At 35.3% G+C, this 14178-nt stretch overlaps 1 protein-coding gene across 2 annotated transcripts in view; it reads right to left on the minus strand.

Moving 5' to 3' along the window:
- Positions 697–14178, minus strand: part of ADK (adenosine kinase) — a 544457-nt gene continuing 530975 nt past the window's right edge. Inside the window, exon 11 of one of the 2 annotated variants that reach the window (XM_005699227.3) lies at positions 697–1503. In XM_005699227.3, the coding sequence (XP_005699284.1) occupies positions 1379–1503 (125 nt within the window). In that variant the 3' untranslated portion in view covers positions 697–1378. The remainder of the gene's footprint in view (positions 1504–14178) is intronic. The other variant, XM_005699229.3, reaches the window with a different exon arrangement.

Genomic DNA, 14178 nt, shown 5'->3' on the forward strand with positions numbered 1-14178 from the left:
AAACCTACTGAATTGTATACTTTAAAATAAAAAATTTTATGGCCTATGAATTGTATCTCAACAATGATGGAAAAGATTAGCGTAGGAGCCCTAAAAGTCTTCTTAAACATAAAACAAAAACCTGAATGCTTTTCTATGAACTCAGTTTTATGATTTTCTTCTTCTTCAGTAACAATAAGCATAACAATAGTAGGTTCTTATTAGACTTGTAACAAGCATTTTGTACCTAGAATCCCCTCTTGAATCATCTCAGTGACCTCATACAGAGGGGTTATGATTCTATTTTATAGAAAGGAAATTGACGTTCAAGAGGCTAAGTAATTTGCACAAGCTCTTATCAAGGTAAGTACGTCTGACTCCAGAGGTTCCATTTTTTTTAAGATTTTTTTTGGGGTGGGGGTTGTGCTACACAGCATGTAGGATCTTCATTCCCTGACCAGGGACTGAACCTGTGCCTCCTGGAGCAGAAATATGAAGTCCTTACCACTGGCCTGCCAGGGCATTCCCCAGAAGTTATATCACACCATTCTGTCTTCCTGAGAACAGTGGCTTACTGGTCTCCAATACTAAGTTATTTTTTGATGTGTTATGTTGTTTTTTCTATCTCCATAAACAGATCAGATGTTTCAGGACCCAGGATTAGACAGTTATCTTTCTACCTTAGTTTGCTGAGTACAGGACAAAGACAGAAAAAAGGCCCTTTATGACAAGTTTTTATTTGTATCAAATACAGAGTACCATAAGTAAATATAAGATTATGACTTGAATATTGTAATATAGCTTATAATTTGGCAAATTAATTATCCAAAATTTATTACATGTTTGAGTACACACTGATGAAATTACTTGGCATAACTTGGAAAGATAAATATTTCTGTACCTTATTTAACCACTTGTCATGTATATATGTGGTACATATATGAACACGTGTGTGTATATGTGTATAAACACACTTCTGAATTAAATATACTTGTATAAAAGCTAAAGATTTATGTATTATCTTTAATTCCTTTAAAAAAATCTATTATATTAAATTGCATCTGCATTCAAAGCAGAAATGTAAAAAAATGATCACTTTGCTTAGTACACATGAATTTACAGTGTAATGGAAAATGAAACAAAAATTTCAACTGAAATACTATATTCCTGTTTAATTGACATTTGCCTGGCACTATCAAACTACGGAAATAAACCTCCTACTTTAGGTTGTTGAGAGAATAAAGATTCTATTGTGCATTACTGTACCCCCTAAATTAAGAATCAACATTATTATAGTAAGAAAGGTGGCATTCAGTTTTCTTCTTGATTAATATGGGAATTCTCAGGAAACAATCCGGGCAGTGTCTGTACTCCTGGGATGCAGCTTCATGCTTTTCCATCAGTGGAAGTCAGGCTTCTCAGGAAAGGTGCAGCCAGTCCTCCTAATGATGACGCTTGCAGCATAGTGGCCAGCACGGATGCACTCGGTTAGGGGCTTGTCAGAGACCAGCTGAGACAGAAAACCTGGAGCACAGACAGAAGGGAGAAACCTGAGTATTGTGTAATGGCATCAGAAATGTCAGATGGGCCAGAATAAAATATGGTCTACGTACCTTTAGTCTTGACAGTGAAGTGTCAAACCTCCAGGGTTAGAGGGTTCTTCCCTAATAATTCTTTTAAAGAGCTCAAGTCGGGACTTAACAACTCATTATCAAGTCAGTCTAGTCTTTCTAGGCATAAACGATCATGCTTTCCTTTAACTTTGAGAGTAAAAGGGTGTAAGAAAGAATTACTGGCCAAATAGTATTATCTTTGGTCTTTACAGCTGAGTAATGATGAGCTATACCTCTGCCTGTCTCTCTAAATTCCTTCTGTATTGCTGTTAGAGAATTGTTATTTGGGAAAAACTCTATCATCTGTATATCTCTCCAAGAACAAATCTGAGAGTTGAAAAGTTATGAAAGACCTTTGATATACCTTTTTCACTCCCAGAAGTATCAGGGAAATAATATCTGGAGTCAAGCACCATGGAACAGTTTGACATTAAAATAAATATGATTAGATAACAATGCTGAGGCCTTTTGCTCCCAATCAAGATGAAATAAAACAATCAGATTTACCCTTTCTTCAGAAACAACTTTAAAATAAAAACAAAGTATATGAAACAAAGTTTTTCAAATATTGTACATCAGTCACAAAAGATACATGAAAGAAGGGAAACAAATGAGGAAAACTACCAGGCCACGATTCACGGAAGGAAAACCTTGGCAGAGCCTGACAGTTACCGAGTTGAGAAGATGGAAGTAGGAATCATAGTACGATAAACATTTATACAGACTGAGAAGGAAAAAAAAAGAGGAGAGACATAAATGGTCACTACTGATAAGAAGAGACATCATATCACTACAGCATCTATACACACTCAAAGGATAACAACTTAATGCCAACAAAGTGTTATAGAACTATAAGGTGTTCAGATCTGACAAGTAAGACAAACTTCTGGAGATACACAATCTATCAAAGCTCACTCAGGAAGAAATAGATAACCTGAATAGCCTTGAGTTTATGAAACATTTTATTTTAAAATTAAAAAGCTTCCCACTAAGAAAATTCCAGTTCAGATGGTGTCACTGCTGAATTCTACCAAACATTTAAAGAAGAAAAATAATGTCAATGTTATCGCTTAGTCATGTCCGACTCTTTGCGACCCCATGGACTGTAGCCTACCACGTTCCACCATCTGTGGGATTTTCCAGGCAAGAATACTGGAGTGGGTTGCCATTTCCTTTTCCAGGAGATCTTCCTGACCCAGGGACTGAACCCGGGTCTCCCACATGGTAGGCATTGTAGGCAGACAATTTACTGTCTGAGCCACCAGGGAAAATATACAAACTCTAGAAAACTAGAAAGGATATTTTCTGACTCACTCTTTGAGGCTAGCTTTACTCTGACAGTATAATCAGAAAAGATGCAAATATTTTAGCAAATCCAATCCAATAGTATATTTTAAAAGATAATAATTCATGATAAGGTAGCATTTATCCTAGAAACGCAAGGTTGGTTTAACTTTCAAAAATCAATCAGTGTAATCTACCATATTAACCAGGAAAATCATATGGTCATCTTCATAGATACTGAAAAATCATTTGATGAAACCCAAGATGGATTTCTGAAAAAAACTTTCAACAAACTAGTAACAGAAGGGAACTTCTATGAAAACCTTGCAGTTAATATCATTCTTAATGGAGGATGATGAAGTGTTATTCCCCTTAAAATTAAGAACAAGGAAAGAATGTTTGTTCTTAAACACTGTACTGTAGACTCTAGCCTGTGCATTAAGGCAAAGAGAAGAAAGAAAAGGCATCAAAATTGAAAATGAGGTAGAACTGTCTTCATTTGCAGACGGCATGACCACCTATATCTATGGTTCTCAACAGTGGTAATTCTGCCTCCTGGAGAACATGTGGCAATGTCATACTCATGCCAGAGGGTGCTAATGGCAACTAGGGATGCTGCTAAATATCCTATGATGTCAATAATACTCAAACTGAGAAATCCTGGTCTATATAAAAATTCCTATGGAATCTAGAAAAAAGTTAACTTGAACTACTAAGTTAGTTTAGTGAAGCTGCAAGATATAAGATTCCTATACACAAATCAATTGAATTTTTATACTAGTAATGTGTGTATATATAGCAATTGTATATGCCAGCAATGAACAGTTAGAAATTGATATTAAAAATACTCTTCACCATACTACCAAACATGTGAAATACCTAAATCTGACAAAAGCTGTGTATGACCTCAACACTGAAAATGACCAAAAAAAATGCTGAGAAAACAACCCCAAACAAACAAAAAACAATGCTGATAAAAACAAGCTAAGTAAGATGAAGAGCTATAACTATTCAGAGAACAGAAGACTCAATATTGTTATCAGCTCTACTGATTCAATGTAATATCAACCAAAATTCCAGCAAGCTTTTCTAATAGAAACTGACAAGCTGATTCTAAAATTTATGTGGAAATGCAAAGAATTTAGACTAATTAAAACAGAACTCTGAAAACAAGAGTACTTGATTTAAAAATTTATTATAGAACTAAAATAATTTAGACACTGTGGTACAGGTATTAAGATGGACAAATAAATCAGTGAAACTGAACAGACAATCCAGAAATAAACTTACTTCTATGTGACCAACTGATTTTTATAAAGGTATTAAGCAATTCAATGGAGAAAGGATAATCTTTCTTTTTTTCCATGTTATTATAATAGACTTCTTTTTAAACAAATGTTCTTAGAAGAGCTGGATGGGCCATATGTGAAAACATAAAAAAACACATACACTTCTACCCCTCTTCACACCAACCACAAAATTAACTTGAAATGGATCACAGGTCTAAATGCAAGAGCTAAAACTATAAAACTGAGAAGAAAACTTATGAGAAAATCTTTGTGATTTTGAACTTGCCAAAGATCTTAGGACATAAAAAGTGTAAACTTTTATGAAGAAAAAATAACTTTGACTTTGCTAAATTAAGCACTTTTACACAAACACTTTAGTGAAGAAGATAAACATGTCAGACAAGCACAGGAAAAGACGTTCAACATTATTATCTGTTAGAAAAATGCTAATTAAAGCCACCACGAAATACCACTGCCCATCCACTAGAAAGGCTAAAATGAAAGAAAACTGACAAGACAAGTGTTGGCAAGAGTACAGATTAACTGAAACTCTCAAATACTGATTGCCTGTGTGTGTGTTCAATCGCTCAGTTGTGTCCAACTCTTTGCGACCCCATGGATTGCAGCCTGCCAAGCTCCTCTGTCCATGGGATTCTCCAGGCAAGAATACTGGAGTGGGTAGCCATTTCCTCCTCCAGGGGATCTTCCCAACCCAGGGATCGAACCTGAGTTTCCTGCATCTCCTGCACTGGCAGGCGAATTCTTTACCTCAGAGACACCGGAAAGCCCCAAATACTGATTATGAGACTATAAGACTCTTTTTGAAAAACAGTTATCAGTGTCTTAAAAAGTTAAACATACACCTATCAAAAGACTCAGTCTTTCTATTTCTAGGTATTTAACCATGGTTTGTATATGACTGTTCAGACCAGCTTTATTTGGCATAGCCCCAAATTGGAAATAATCCAAATAGTACGGACGCAGTAAATGTGTCCATAGTGATGGTCCATGGGTGTATACATAAGTCAACATTTGTAAAACTGTACACTTTAAACATGTGCAGTTTATTGTATGTCAATTATACTGTAATAAAACTACATAAAAAATTGTTGTAGTTACAAATAAGATAGTCAAGAACAGAAAAACCTGGGGCTACTTCCCCTCTAAGGAAAACCGGAGATGCTATAGCAGTACTCATACGCAGAAGAACAGATGATAATGAGAAACTGTTCTGTAGCCAGACTTTTAGGCCTCACAGGCCCTGGGCAGCTGGGGGGTTAAGGTTAATTTAAAAGCTGTGGTATACTGACCTGTAGAGAGCATTATAAGAGATTTATGTTCTTTCTCTTCTACCATTCTGACCACACAGGCTTCTCCCTTGTCAGATTTGGGGAATGCCGTATCCAATAAAATAAATAAGTACGCCCAACCGAAGAATAATTAATTTGGTTAATGGAGTGATGTATTTTGAAGACATTTGCTTAGAATGTGAAATCACTCTCTCAAGAGGTTTAGTAAGAGTATTTTATCATAGAGTTTTCAGGTAACAGTCAAAGGTCAATATTAACTTTCAGCCAAACTGTGAGACTAAACTGTTCAGCCCACACAGTGAATGGAGCAGATGCCAGATTCAGTCAGATCGGCTTACAATGGAAACACGTCTATTAGAAAGACTTATAAGGAACATCTGTTTTCCTCATTCCTCCTGGTATGTTCTTTCTGAGAAAAAGAAAGCTTATGTTTATGAAATATTTTTGAGAAGCATAAGTACCAGCATCCTCTTTATAATAGAAGAGCTAGTTGATGATTGAAGTGAAGTCCCCTGAAGAGACATTTGCTTTGACAAGTGGAAAACCTGCATGGAGAAAAAAAGCTTAGACCTTTGCCCTGAGTGAATATCAGTTCTTTAACAATCTATTTTTAAATTCTAACTGAGATGAACTACAGATGTTATATAATCAGTTATAAGTTGAACCTTCATAAAGTAGCTGATATGAGTCTTCACAAGTTGTACAAAATAGTTTAAAAAAATAAAGGAGCTTATATTTAAAGAATCATAGGAAATTCTTTCATAATAAGAATTAAACATCCCCAAGATACCTTTTTTATTGCATAAAATATACATAACCTCAAAGCTACCATTTCAACCATTTTAAAGTGTACAATTCAAGCCATTAAGTCTATTTGCAATGTAGTGTAACCATCACCTCTATCAATTTCCAGAATATTTTCATTACTCCAACAGAAGCTATATTTATTAAACTCTCCATTCTCTCCCACCCCTGGCCTTTTGTGTCTGCCTTACTTCACTTAGCATAATGCTTTTCAGTACAATTTTTTAAGTTTAGATTTTTATTATTAGCTGGCCTAAAATGTATTTTTTAAAAACCACATTTGGAAATAATTTCAAATTCAGAAAACTTGCCAAAAAAAGAAAGAAAACTTGCAAACAATGCAAATAGTATCCATATATCCTTTACCTGGATGTACTTATTGTCAACATTTTGCTCCTTTTGGGCCCATCTGCTCTTGTATAAAATTGTATAAAACACAATTTTCTCCACTGAACTAATTGAGAAAAAGTGGCATTTGTCATGCCCTTTACCTTTAAATCTATCTATGCATCTTTCCTGAGAATAAGGCTAGTCTCATGGATAACCATAGTCATCGACTTCAGTAGTACTGTTAGAACAGTGTTATCTAATTGACTGTTCATATTCCAGTTTTGTCAATGACCCATTAATATCCTTCATAGCATTTTTCTTCCATCTAGGATAGAATTTAGTCTAGGATTTGTCATATTTTTAGTTTCCTTTATCTTGAACATTTCCTTTGACTTTTGTGACAAGGACATTTTTGAAGAATACAGTCTTCCCCTACTCCGTATTTAATAGAGTGATGCTCATTTTGGTTTGTCTGATATTTCTTCATGATTAAATTCAGATTATGCATTCCTGGCCAGAATACTAGAAAAATTATGTTGTGTCCTTCTCAAGGGTATCACATTTAGGAACACATTATGTCTGGCTGCTATTCACTGGTGATAATTTTGATCACCTGATCAAGATGTTGTCCTACTTCTCCACTGTATAGTTATATTTTCCCTTGCATCTAACAAGGAGTCTGCTGGTAGACACTTTAATACCATGCAAATATTCTGCTCCCTATAAAGAATCCCAATCCCTTCTCCCAAATTTAGTATTCACTCATAATTCCTAACTGAAGCAACTTAAACCATGATGATTTTCTAACTCCAGCACTCCCTTCACATTTACCAGTCAGCTTTCAACATTCTATATGCAAGAGCTTATCTCTTATCTCATTTACTATTTTTCATCTATTTATGTATCAATAAGGAGGCACAGACTTTTATTTTTTAATCAATGGTTTATAATTCAATACAGCTCTATATGGTGCTCAAAATGTCCCAGGTTTTACCAGTGGGAGCACCTTAAAGCTGGCTCAGGTGTCCTTAGATATGCCCCTCATACTATCTTTGAGTACTTCCTTACTTTTTGGAATTATATTATTGGCTCATCTTAAACTCACCCTATCTCAGCCTTAGAACCTGCCATTTTTCCAAGGATACCTATTTCCTATTAGGGTAAAATGGTGTTAGAGACCACAGTGTGGGAGGTAGGTGCATTCTTTGCTTCTAGACCCTGACAGCAAATGGAGCTAGGAAGTATGTACTTATACACATGTACAGATACAGATACACATATATACACACATAAATGTGTATGTATGTATATACATGTATACACAAACCTATTTTAGAAATTGAATTGACACCAATGCTTCCAGTTCCAATCCATCCTTATAGCGCTCTTTCTTACCTTTCTCCAGTCCATTATTATGATTCTGTACTTTTTTCCATAGTGAAAACCCTAGCTTTCAACAATATTAAAATATTTATTGGCTCAGTTTTATACTATCTCCAAAACAGCTTCAAAATTGCTTCACTACTAATTTTACAAAACCCCAAAACTATTAAAAACAGCTTAGAATCGGTTTGCTGTTCTCCAAGGTGCTCAAATACTGTGTTCAGTATGCTCTTTAGATTGGTTCTCCTTTTTACTCCACTTCAGAACTGACAAGTTGTTGCTGAACCATGAAAGACCCCAGGACTCTTGGCCTCCAGAGAAGAATTCAATCCGGGCCCAGAGATGAGGCTTGATCGCTCAGAGCTTTTGTGTAATAAAGTTTTATGAAAGTATAAAAGAGATAGAGAAAGCTTCTGACATAGACATCAGAAGGGGGAAGAAAGAGTACCCCCTCACTAGTGTTAGGAATGGAGTTATATACTTTTAATTAGCTATTACAGTGAATCAAAAGAATGTCTGGAGGTTGTAAAGACCTTACTAGACCCACTCCCATAATTTACATTTTAAGATAATAGGATTAGCCAGAAGGTTTTTTCCAGAAACTGTCCTTAAGCAGGATACATTATTGTTATATAATCCTAAGGAATGTAGAGGGAAAAAAAGTTTGTCCTTTCCTCCTCCTTGAGAATTCCAGACCCCTCTCTCCCTGGGGACCCCCAAACTTCTCATCAGCCTGCCTAGGAATTGACTCTCTCAGAATGGTTCACTTACTTAAGACCGAAAAAAATGTTGGGGGTCACGATTTCAATTTTCATCCCTCACTTTCATCCTTATTAACTTAATACTTTTAAAAAAATATGTAGAATATTAAAAATTCTAAAAAAGGTATGCTCAGAGAAGTGTCACTTTCTTTTACCCTATGCTCTCCCCATTGGAGGTACCCAATTTCACTGTTTTTTGGTTTGTCTTCATGAGAAATGCTGGATTGGATGAAGCACAAGCTGGAATCAAGATTGCCAGGAGAAATATCAATAACCTCAGATACGCAGATGACACCACCCTTATGGCAGAAAGTGAAGAGGAACTGAAGAGCCTCTTGATGAAAGTGAAAGAGGAGAGTGAAAAAGTTGGCTTAAAACTCAACATTCAGAAAACTAAGATCATGGCATCCAGTCCCATCACTTCATGGCAAATAGATGGGAAAACAATGGAAACAGTGACAGACTTTTTTTTGAGGGGCTCCAAAATCACTGCAGAGTGACTGCAGCCATGAAATTAAAAGATGCTTACTTTTTGGAAGAAAAGTTATGACCAACCTATACAGCATGTTAAAAAGCAGAGACATTACATTGCCAACAAAGGTCCATCTAGTCAAAGCTATGGTCTTTCCAATAGTAATGTATGAATGCGAGAGCTGGACTATAAAGAAAGCTGAGTCTCAAAGAATTGATGCTTTTGAACTGTGGTGTTGGAGAAGACTCTTAAGTCCCTTGGACAGCAAGATCTAACCAGTCCATGCTAAAGGAAATCAATCCTGAGTATTCACTGGAAGGACTGCTGCTGAAGCTGAAACTTCAATACTTTGGCCACCTGATGCAATCAACTGACTCCTTTGAAAAGACCCTGATGCTGGGAAAGATTGAAGGAGGGAGGAGAAGGGGACGACAGAGGATGAGATGGTTGGATGGCATCACCAACTCAATGGACATGAGTTTGAGTAAACTCCAAGAGTTGGTGATGGACAGGGAGGCCCGTCGTGCTGCAATCCATGGGGTTGCAAACATTTGGACATGAATGAGCAACTGAACTGAACTCCTGTGTTTATTTTTGTAAAAGTAAGCAGATATATGTGCATTTTCTTATTTCCTTTTTATACAAAAGGAGTAGCATAGAATATATGCCCTTTTGCACTTTGCTTTTTTTTTTCACTTAAAATATCTCCTGGCATCACTGCATACTAATACATAAGAGATTTTCCCCATTCTTTTTTACAGCTGCATAGCAGCTTATTGTATGGATACACCATAGTTCATTCACTCCATCTCCTATGTGTGAATGTTCACCAGTTTTTAATGCTTTGAAATTACAAATAATTCTGTAACGAATAACATTTTGCATGTGCGCTTTTATGTTGTTGGGTGTGTGTGTTTATCTTTTGGGTAAATTTCTAGAAGTGGCATTTTGGGGGTTGAAGGATAAATACGTAAGTAGTTTTATTAGATACTGCCAAATTCCACTCTCTTGGGGTTAAACCTTTTGCATTTCCACTGGTAATGTTTAATGAGCATTTCCCCACAATCTCAATAACAGAGTACACTGTCAAGCTTTTGATTTTTTGCCAATCTGATGGGTTAGAAACATATCTCAATGTGAATTTAATTTGCATCTCTCTTACCATGGGTGAGATTGAAGACCTTGTTCTATGTTTAAAAAACTAATCTCTTTCTGTGAATTGTTTTTTCTGATCTTTTGCTTATTTTTCTGTAGAATTTTTGGCTCTCCCACCCCAATTTTTTAAAGTTCTCTGTATTTTTAGGATATTATTTCAATGAAGTATTTTTAGGTAGGAAAAATACAATATGCTGTTAGTATATACAAATACTGTGCCAGCAAGTAAACAAAGTGCTTATTCATATTTCATTCACTGAATGTGATGAATTACAAATACTGTGGCTAGAAGACACTATAGCAGATAAATATGGCTTGCAGATAAATTTAAAAAGAATTTTGTACTCTTTCAGTAAAGACTCTGGGCCAAAGAAGAAGTAAGAAGTAAAATTTTAAATAACTGACTTGGCATGGGTGTTCAATATGAAAAAGTACTTTAGAAGCTCTTTGTGGGGAGGCCATTAGCTTATGGTCCTTGTCAGTATATCATGTTAAAAATGAATAGTAAGGCTCTGTGTATATGCCTTTCAAGACAGCCATGAGAACAGGAACAGGAGGCATACACTGGTGAACGAGAAACAGCAGTACAGGTTTCCGGATCAAGAACATGCTGAGGCAGTGGTTGTACCTTTTAACTTGAGTGCCTTCTTTCTGTGACTCCTAACTTCTCTTTGATCCTTTCATGGACAGGCTTATTCCAGGGCCACTCCCACTTTTGGTCATGTCATGGACCTTAGGTCCATGCTCGGGCTGCTGAGGCACAGTGTACCTGAAGGCTTCTCACTGACACTGAATTTGGTTCCTAGGGCTCTGAATCTTGGAGCAATCACAGACCCAGAGTTCTCAGAATACACCTCAGTCCATTAACAACCAGTATGGTTTATTATCTTCTGGTTAATTTCATTTGGACTTTTCTTTTACTGCTATTAAAGAGAGTGGTCAATTTTAGCATTCAATCAGCATGAATTCAGTGTCCGAGATTAGACCTGACACATAATTTAAAGTGTGCTGAAAGGAGTACCAAGTTTTTTTTTCTCAAAGCATATAGAGGTGTGATGGCTAGTGTGGGCAAAAGGCAATGAAATTTTCTAGCTCAAGTTGTCCATTCCATGTAGTTACTGTAGAAAACATACAACATGTAGAATTTTCTTAGTGTCATCCATAGAAAACAGAAATATTGTCAGTAACTATGAAAGTCTTAATAAAGACACTTAGGAGCCAGGAATATTTTAGAAGGAAATGAATGAAATCTGTAAGTCAGTATTTTCTTTTTCATATACAGTTCCTTCACTAATATTTCTCATGGTGGCTGGAACTAAAAACCCAGTAGACTCCATTCCTGTTCACTCAACATTCACAGTAAAAGCATGAGTTAGCTTTCCTGATTATCATCACATATGGCTACATGGTTTATGTTAAAAAAAAAAAAATCCAACAATTCAAAATGGTGACCAGCTAAATCCATGCAAAGGAATTACAGAAAGCAGTTAACTAAAATGAGTTAGATCTTCATTAAGCTGCTATGAGACAATTTCCAAGATAAAAGTAAATGTAAACTCAAGTAAGCCCAGTATACTCTCATTTGATGAAAACTAGGATATGTATACATATACAAACTTGTACAAACACAGAATATTTATGGGTGGATTCAACAGATGCCAGCAACCAAAGCTACCTCACAGAGGGGAATTAGAGGACTGGGGTGCAAGCCATGCTTACCTTTCATTACATATAAATATAGTACTTCTATATTTCCTTTTTGTGCTGTTGTATTTTCTACTGCTTACAGGTATTATTTCTGTAATAAAAACTTTATTAGAAACATTTTCCTATATCTTTAAATATTCTTAGAGACCATGCATTTTAAATGTAGATGCAGTATAATTTACTTAATCCTATTACTGGATATTTAGGTGTATTTCTAATTTTTTTACTACTATAAATAACACTATAGTGAGTATCTTTATAACATTTTAATAACACTTATTGTGCACAATTAAAATTTTTAATTTTCTTGGGATATATTTCTTGAAGGGTAATTAATTTTTTTAATTAATTTTTTTATTTATTGAGATGCACCAGATCTTGGTATATGTGGGATCCAGTTCCTTGCTCAGGGATAGAATCCAGGCCCTCTGCATTGGGAGCTCGGAGTCTTAGTCAATGGACCACCAGGGGAGCCCCAGAGGTAATTAATTTTAAGGCTTTTTATTCATATTGCCAAACTCCTTTTCAAAATGATGTTATTAACGTATATACCCAATAGCATTCTTGCTATAAAAAAATCTGTTTGATAACTTAAAAAGTGAAAGGCAGAATTTTGTTTTAACTTAAATTTGTTTATTAGGGAGGTTGAAAAATTTTTTAGCTCATATGTCTACTGGCCATTTGTATTGCTTCTTTTTATGAGCTGTCTGATGACAGCTTTTACCTGTTCTCCTACTAGAGGATTTCTCGTCTATAATTGATTTCTAAAAGATATTCTTCCAGTTTGTCTCCTATTTATGTTGAGAGTACTTCCTGTTGTCACTCGCTTAGATTGCCACATCGATATATTTATCTTTTAATAGTTTTTTCCACTAAATTTGAGTTGAGACAGGTCTTCCATACCATGAATTCAGATAAATATCAGCTTATATTTTTTTTAGTTCACTTATGGTCATTTAATTATTTACTCCATCTAGAAATTGAGTGTCATGATTGGTAGTAATCAACTTTCATTTTTCCCAGAGTTACATTTTTGTTCCACCATCGTATCTTAAGTAATCCATCTTGTTCCAAACATTTTAAAACATTTTATTTTGAAATAATTTTAGATTTACATAAGAGTTGCAAAGACAGTAGAGTACATCTGTACTCATTCTGATTTTATTAAATCCCTTCATGTGTTTCCCTCCATTTTTACTCTTTGGTCAGATCTTTGCAATGTATTTTAGAAACATGTTTATTCAAAACAGAAAAAAAGCAAAATTCTTCTATGTCTGAAGAATTATGATCATTTCCAGATTTTGGAGATGATTTTTACTTCCTGTTTCCTTTTATATCCTAAATATTCTATAGTAAGTAATATTACTTTTATAATCAGAAAAAATCAATAAACATTTTAAAGGATAACATAGAACATTTAATTATTCAGAAAATGTTTACAAACAATTCATTCAAGAATTTCAGTTAAGTGATGTTTTATTCTGATAGTTTTCCATTCATGCTTTTAGAATTTATTAATAATTGTAGCCACTTGGGGAACAGCTTTCTGTAAAGTAAATCAGTATGAATGTTAAGTACAATGAAATTGGTCATTATTCTAAGAAAGATTTCTCAAGAACTAAAGATCTTCACTACCTTCTATATTCTCAGGTTTAGGGAAACACAGGCAATGTTAGAGAAGGCACCTTAGAGAGTTTCTGAGGCAACCTTAGTACAGTATTTCTTCCCCACATGAAGACTTCATTTGTAGATGGCATATGCCAAATACATCAGTCTGCATCTTTTGAAATGGAAATTCAGGGACCAATGCTTCCTTAGCAGGGATTCTGGGAGAATTCCTGCCAGAATTAAGCAGAAAGGTTCACTGTACTTGAATAGAGTGGTCATTATGTGGTATCAATAGAACAAGCTTTTTTAGCAAAAACGGTGAGATCACTGGCCATAGGATACTGGCCTTAGAATCTTAGAACACTGCAACTGATGAAGTTGGGAAACCTGAGGCACATGCACAAACTGAAGATACTAGTAAAATGAGGTGGGTGGAAGAAAGGTTTTTCCATTTTGGCCTTTTTTTGTCTTTTAAATTCATAG

The sequence above is a fragment of the Capra hircus genome, chromosome 28 (genome assembly GCF_001704415.2).
Source record: "Capra hircus breed San Clemente chromosome 28, ASM170441v1, whole genome shotgun sequence".
Taxonomy (NCBI): domain Eukaryota; kingdom Metazoa; phylum Chordata; class Mammalia; order Artiodactyla; family Bovidae; genus Capra; species Capra hircus.